This window comes from Gymnoscopelus microlampas (genome assembly GCF_963454915.1).
Source record: "Gymnoscopelus microlampas genome assembly, chromosome: 10".
NCBI classification, from domain to species: domain Eukaryota; kingdom Metazoa; phylum Chordata; class Actinopteri; order Myctophiformes; family Myctophidae; genus Gymnoscopelus; species Gymnoscopelus microlampas.
In genome coordinates this window covers 45385948-45393447 of record NC_139947.1, presented here as the reverse complement: position 1 = coordinate 45393447, position 7500 = coordinate 45385948, and the positions used below count along the sequence as shown (strand labels likewise).

The following is a 7500-nucleotide window of genomic DNA, read 5'->3' as shown; positions in this document are numbered from 1 at the left end:
AGCTAACAGACCAGGTGAAGATCCTAGACTCTCAGGTGGAAGTGAAACAGCAGCAGCTCTCCGACCTGTCTGACTTTCTCCGTCGCCGCGGCGACATCGAGGCAGAGTACGCACGCTCCCTCGACAAGCTCACTGAGCGCTACAAAACCAAGAAGTGAGTGTGTGTGTGTGTGGCCTCATACTGTAGGTATGTGTTCTTTGTGTGAAACACATCAGTAATAACATTGTTCATTTGTCTGGAGGTTTGTCCACACTTTTTCTCCCCAATTTAGTTGTTATGCCAATTATTTCCTCCCCACACATTTGTGTGTTGTGCTGTTGTCTCCTACTGAAGACGTAGACTCGTAGAGCCTTCGTCCTGCTGCTCCCGCCCAAAACTCCCTTGCTGACAGGTGCCACCCCAGCCTGTAGGATTACACACCCAAACATGGGCCAATTGTGTTCGTACAGACGCTCGACAAAGCCGGATGCACCACGGTGGATTCGAACCCACAACTTCCGCGATGGTGGGCAGGCACTTTTACCACTGCGCCACCTGAGCGCCCAGGAAGACGGGGCTTTAACCACTTAAAGCTGCAACCCATCACTTTTTTTTGTGAATAAAATGTTACTTTGACAAAGCTGTATGGTATAGAATGTTAATACAATTATGTGTCACATTGCGATGTGTTGTGAGCTTGTAGATCAGCTATCTTCGCTATCTTCTGACATTGTTTGACATAGATTTTCTGAAAATTCTCACCAATAATGAAATGCCCAAAATAAGGGCGCCAGGTTGAAAGTCTTTAAAATGGCGGTCAGCAGGAAAGTGCAACAGCTTGGAGTGGTGTGGCTATAGCGGCGTTTCACATCCATCACTACAACTCACATGATGAATTGCTGCACGCTGCCAAATTTTTCTTTTAATGAAGACGGCTACTAGATGAATGAGGTGAATTGAGGACAAATCTCTCTCTCTCTCTCTCTCTCTCTCTCTCTCTCTCTCTCTCTCTCTCTCTCTCTCCCCCCCCCTCTCTCCTTTCTCTGTTTCCGTCCCTCTCCCCTCCTTTCTCACTCTGTCTCTCCCTCACTTCGCCCCCACTCCCCCAATCTCTCGTTCAACTCTCCCCCTCGCCTTATCTCCGCCCCTCTCTTTCTTACTCTCCCCCACATCTCTCTCTCTCATCAGGAAGGAACAGTGGGGTCAGTCTGTATATCAGGTTTGGTCCGTTCTGCTGACTCAGACACGGCTGGAGAGCAGGGAACATGCAGCGCTCGGTGAGACCTGCTGCAACACACTCACACAGCGCTTGGCACACAGCACCGAGGACGCACAGCGGCTGCACAAACGGGTGGGTGAGGGCAGGACAGCAGTGCCCTGGTACCGGTTTTGCACCAGGCCCACTTTTTGTTTGTGCTGTCCACAAAGGGAGGAGGACGGCTTATGTCAATTAACCCAATTCTGGAACTGAAAAACCCATGTTAATCAGTGGTGCTCAAAATGGAAGTGTAAACGTCCTAACTGTAAATAATGCATTTGAACCTGCTCTCAATTATGACGCTGAGTGACATAACTGTTTGTTGTATCCACCCCAGAGCAAGGAGCTTGCAGTCCAGATGCAGGACGACCTTCTGAAAGTCACCATTGAACTGCAGACTGTGAGTCCAAACTTTCACACGCACATTTACACATTTACCGTGAGCCTTGAGGAACACAGTGAACCCCTCAGTGTGTTAATTAATCTACAGGGTAAATCATTGATGACAGGTTTAATAACAATGATTATTATGATGATGACACATATCCAAAAATAGGGGATGATGGACAAAGGATCGGGGTGGGATATGAATCCCAGCCAAAGCGATGGAATGATTAACCCTAACTGACCGCAAAACACAGATTTGGTGAAGTGCCAGGGAGCGGATTGGAACAAGAGTTTGTAAAAAGCTGGTAGAACAAATACAGTGCATCATTTCCATACAAATCTAAAGTCTACTGTATGTAACACATACCGTGTATACAAAAATAGAGGGTATGAGTTATAAGGGTGATAATGTTTCGGAAAATTGATTTGTTATTTTGGTCGTGTCCTGATGAAGGCTCTGAAGACATACAACCAGTACCACACAGATTGCCTGACAGCTGAGGGCAAGCTGAAGGAGGCCGAGCGATTGGAGGAGAGACAACAAACAGGGAAGTCAGCTGACCTTAGCCTGGTCCAATCAGTAGGGCAGAGGCGGAGTTCAGTCAAGAAGATAGAGAGACTAATGGAAAAGGTAAAGGCTGTGTGTGTGTGTGTGTGTGTGTGTGTGTGTGTGTGTGTGTGTGTGTGTGTGTGTGCGTGCGTGCGTGCGTGCGTGCGTGCGTGCGTGTGGTTTGAAAGAGGCACAGGAAGTCTTAAAAGTGGCACATTGCAGAGTTTCCTGTAACTGTTCTTGCTGTGTGTGCATACCAGTGAACAATTCTGATTCTGTACAGTGTACAGTACATGTGTAACAGTACAGAGTGCACGTTCTCAATAGTGATGAACAAAGAGCATGCTGTGTGTACGCATGTTATAATGTCTTGTCAATGTGTTATTTCTCTGTTTCTGTTTGTTTAATGTTTCTGTGTGTTTCTGTGTGCCCTCTCTCACTTTGTTTGTGTGTGTGTGTGTGTGTGTGTGTGTGTGTGTGTGTGTGTGTGTGTGTGTGTGTGTGTGTGTGTGTGTGTGTGTGTGTGTGTGTGTGTGTGTGTGTGTGTGTGTGTGTGTGTGTGTGTGTGTGTGTGTGTGTGTGTGTGTGCGTGCGCGTGCAGAGGCACGGCAGAGTGCAGGAGACTCAGCTGAAGTGCACCAAGGCTCGCAACGACTACCTGCTGAACCTCTCCGCAACAAACGCGGCCATGAACAAGTACTACTTGCAGGATGTCAGCACTCTCATTGATGTAAGAAATACACATCTCTGATGTCTGATGTGTGTATAGATATGTCCATGAGAGAGTGTCAGACGTTCTTTTACGACAGCCTTTACGTGCCACACTTTTAATGTGATGTATCCACATGAAAACAGAGATAGATTAATCAGGGAAAGAGTAGAAATTGATATCTGAGGGCCTGAAATAAGGTAGGACATGGGATCAGGGAGGAGTAGTTTTAAGGCTACAGTTTTATATCTTACCTGGGATTTGAACCCTGAGTGGGAGACCAAACATCTACCACACTTCCAAGAGGGGAATCGCCCATTGGCCTTCGGAGATAGTTTGCTTATGAGCTCAGGTAGTACTATTTCAACTAGTAGGTGTCCTAACCGACACCAGGGTCTACATTTCTCAATGGAAGAGGAGGGAGACCACCTCCAACCACTGCAGATGTGCTAATTATACTGTATTAACTTACTCTACCATACAAATTGGTTAAAGGGGCTACACCATGAATTAAAAAAATATATATTATATATAAATATTGCCCCCTAATACGTTTTAAACAGGTTGTAAGCCTAAAAAACATCCAGATATTTTTTCTCACAATCTGACTGTCTGTCATTCCAAGCTTTTTCAGCTGCAATACCAAAACGTCCTATTGGGCAGGGGGGAGCTACTGAGCAATTCTGTCTGGCCATCGTCAATGCAAAATCAGTGCAAGTGACATCACTTGCACAGCCATTCTGAAATGGCCTGTTCAGACACGCCCATTCAGGAAATCCATGAAATGAGCATGAATGACTGAATGTTAAAAAAAAATATTTTTTTGGGTACAAGAGACACTGGGGAGCCCAAAAAATACTAAAAACCTTAAAAAAAAAATGAAATTCATGGTGTAGCCCCTTTAAAATAATACAATTAAGAAGAATACAAATAAGCTTTAAAACAGTAGAGTTTATAAATTGGTTATTGTTGAATGCTGGAAGAGGAACCCCCCCACATTTAAAGGTCAGAGGTCTAATATCTTTCTATCTTGGGCATCCTTCCGCTGCCCTCCTTCCATTTCTCCATCTCCTTCCATCCATCACCTCTTCTCTGATCTCTCCATCCCTTCCTACCCGTCTGCCCTCTCTCCCTCCCTCTCTTCCTCCCTCCATCAATGTTTCTCCTCATCTCTCCCTGCCTTCATCTCTCTCCTCTCTGCCCTCTTTACCGCTCCTCTCGTCCCTACCAGTGCTGTGATCTAGGTTTCCACCTCTCTGTGGAGCGGCTGATGCGGTGCTACCTGGCCGTCAGGGGGCGTGTCCAGAAGACGGAGGAGGCGGGGCTCAAGCAGCTGGAGTCCGCCGTGACGTCACTGGACCAGGGCGGAGACAGGGACGCGTTACTGCAGCAACACGACACCGCCTTCTGCCTGCCATTCAAATTCAACTACCACCCACACGAGGGAGACCAGGTCAGGCTTCCATACATCTACTGTGCTATGAATGATGCTATATGCTGTCACTATTAACACAACTACACAGCAAAATACAGTTCATTTAATTTAACTCAGTTGAATTGACAGTTGACCAAAATAATCTATTATTATTCCATTATTCATACTCAATATGTCAAATTCAGTCAAGTTTGTTTGAATAAACGTACTCGTCCACGGTATGCAGACAAATGACGCTCGCCCACTGTTCCATATTCAATTGCAAACAGTACAATGGGACTCGTTGCTACTCATAACCTCTGGCCAACAATTTAAAACATGGTTAGCTTGCCCAGCCATGACTTTAATCCAGCATCCAAAATTAGGTTTCATCTGTTGGCAAAACTCTATGACCCTTCATTAGTTATCACCAAATTTGCTTAATAACTAGTCACAGCCTCATTCACATGTCCTCATTAAACTAATTGTTACAGCATGTGTGTGGTGTGTGTGTGTGTGTGTGTGTGTGTGTGTGTGTGTGTGTGTGTGTGTGTGTGTGTGTGTGTGTGTGTGTGTGTGTGTGTGTGTGTGTGTGTGCGCGCGCGCGTGAGTGTGCGTGTGCGTGTGCGTGTGCGTGTGCGTGTGCGTGTGCGCGTGTACGTGTGCGTGCATGTGTTGCAGGTGTGCGAGGTAAGTGCGGAGAGCCAGGTGAGGTATGAACTGGAGACCAGGTTTCAGCAGCTTCAGTCTCGCCTCGGCGCTGTTACCTTGGAAACAGAAGAGGTGAGCTGTGATTTCACACTCTGTCTCCCAGCCTGTGATGCGTCTGTGGAGTGTGTTATTATTCTCTTGTGTCTGTCTGTCTGTCTGTCTGTCTGTCTGTCTGTCTGTCTGTCTGTCTGTCTGTCTGTCTGTCTGATGCTTCTGTGGAGTGTTTTAAAATTCTCTTTGTCCGTCCATCTGAATGTCTGTTTGACTTCTTATTTGTCTACATGTCTGTCTATGTATCAAATCAAATCCAATCCAACTGTATGTCAATCTATCTAATCAATCAACCCCAATCAAGTCCATGGTCCATCTAATCGTACATACTGTAGCACCCCTCAACACTTAAACACAAACTACACTCACAAGCACAACATATGCACAAATAAATGTACATGCACACATGTTCAGGTTCTGGTAGCCAGCATTGACCGGATTTTTATTGCTTGGTTGAAATAGGCTTTCACTCTCCCTCTTTCCCTCTTTGACTCTCTGGCGTCGGGGATCCCCATACCGTATATGGGCATGTGACATTATTCAGAAACCATTGCCTAACAACACCGATACACCATAATACAGTATGGGCATGAAACAGTTGCCTAACAATGTCAGTCTATCAACGCTGACAGCAGGTATCTTCATATATGGGCATAATCTGGGCACACACACCCACGAGTATCTCCATATTGTTAGCATGTTGGGCACAAAGAAAAGCTCTGTGTTATCGTCATTGTTATTTATTGATGTCACAAATGTCCAGTCCATAAATGGGCATATCAACCTATATATGGGCAGATATGCCCACAGACAGGCCACAGACACAGCCTGCCGCAACTTGAACTTCATAGTAGTACAAAATAAATTGACAAAAAAAATATTCCTTGTTTGTCGTTGTTCTTAGGTCAGTAAAACGCTCAAAGCCACCCTCACAGCGCTCTTGGACAGCATGTGTGACAGTGACAGTAACTCCACCCCAGACCTGCCCAGCAGCCTATCGCATGAGCCTCCAGTAGCAGGCGCCTGCCCTAAACTAGCCCTTGCAAAGCGGCGGGCCAATCAGCAAGAGACAGAGACCTACTACTTTACAGTGAGTGATGTGATTGGTTAATGATGCACTAATGGGCTTGTTCCAGCTGTCTCAAATGTATACAAATCTTTTGAAAATAGCAGATCTACAAGCTCACAGATTGTAGATCGGATAAGGTTTTATATTTCTTGATGAATGCACATTTCTTCCTGTCTTCAGAAAGTGAAGGACTTCCTTACAAGCAGCTCCCTGACCTCCAAACTTCAGTCCAAGCATGATCTGCTACATGACGCCATACAGAAAGGTAATATCCTACTAGTACTAATAGTCCTAATACTAAAACTATCATTACTAATACTGTCATGCACAGAGACGGAAATAGCACCATGTGTTGATCATTACTCCTACTGATAAAAACATGAAGATACTGTAAGGTTGAAAAACTGTGGAGTCGAAGGCCTTGCTGAACAATGCTGGTGACTTTGGTTTTATTGTGTAGTCTAATTTATTATTTCCTGATTTTCAGTGCCAGAAATAACTGATTTTCAAGCTAACAATATGACACGATATGTTGTTAGTTATTTTCTGTTTGGCTAAACATAATGCACTATTTACGTGTAAATAAAGGTTCAAATAACTTTGCTTTTGTGTGTTTCCCAGCGGAAGCAGTTGACAGTGACCCATCCAGGTAAGTACAGCTCTCAGAGATACAGCCAAAAGAGAAGGAAGGAAGGAGGGAAGAGTGAAGGAGGAGGAAAGAGAGGAGAAGAGAAGGATGGGGGAGAGGGTGTCAGGGACCCATTCCCGCAAGGTGCTCGTCTGCTCGCACAAAGTTTGTGCTCATTAAACCCACAGTTGTCGAGCAACTGCTAAAATCAATGAGATCCATCATGGATCTTCAAACTTACCTCTTTGATTATATCTGATGCAGTATACTGTATATGTCTTTGATTCGCTTATTCATTTAAATAATCAGTGGTTGAAATGTAAGAGAAAACGTATTGCAAAGGAGGCCCCTGGAGAGAGAGAGAGAGTTCAGTCATAATCAAAAGCGTCTTTCATAAGTGTACCTCTCATACAACTGTGTAAAGTGGTATCATAGTTGTGATGTATTATATTTCCCAGAGTGCAATGTGCTCGGTCAGTACGTGTTTGGAAGTCCAGACCCGTTTCCCAGTACTGTCACAAACTCTTCACCACAGACATGGTCTCATACATACAGGTAACACACACACATGCACACAAACACACACAAACACACAAACACTCTTCCCCAGTCCACAGATACTGTATACTTTACTGCATACAAGTAACTTACATGCACATAAACCAATATAGATGTTTACTTATTTATTGTACTGCATCACTGTTCAACCCACAAGAGGAACATTTTGAGAAAACCCTAATGCG

General features: G+C 44.9%; 1 protein-coding gene across 2 annotated transcripts in view; it reads left to right on the top strand.

Moving 5' to 3' along the window:
- Positions 1-7500, top strand: part of arhgap4b (Rho GTPase activating protein 4b) — a 30653-nt gene that overhangs the window by 11825 nt on the left and 11328 nt on the right. For both annotated transcript variants that reach the window (XM_084069892.1, XM_084069891.1), the window contains exons 3-13: positions 1-154; positions 1169-1331; positions 1576-1638; positions 2080-2256; positions 2777-2905; positions 4116-4337; positions 4980-5081; positions 5965-6150; positions 6310-6394; positions 6751-6778; positions 7216-7312. The exon at positions 1-154 is cut by the window's left edge and continues 12 nt beyond it. In XM_084069892.1, coding sequence (XP_083926018.1) covers positions 1-154; positions 1169-1331; positions 1576-1638; positions 2080-2256; positions 2777-2905; positions 4116-4337; positions 4980-5081; positions 5965-6150; positions 6310-6394; positions 6751-6778; positions 7216-7312 — 1406 coding nt within the window. The remainder of the gene's footprint in view (positions 155-1168; positions 1332-1575; positions 1639-2079; positions 2257-2776; positions 2906-4115; positions 4338-4979; positions 5082-5964; positions 6151-6309; positions 6395-6750; positions 6779-7215; positions 7313-7500) is intronic.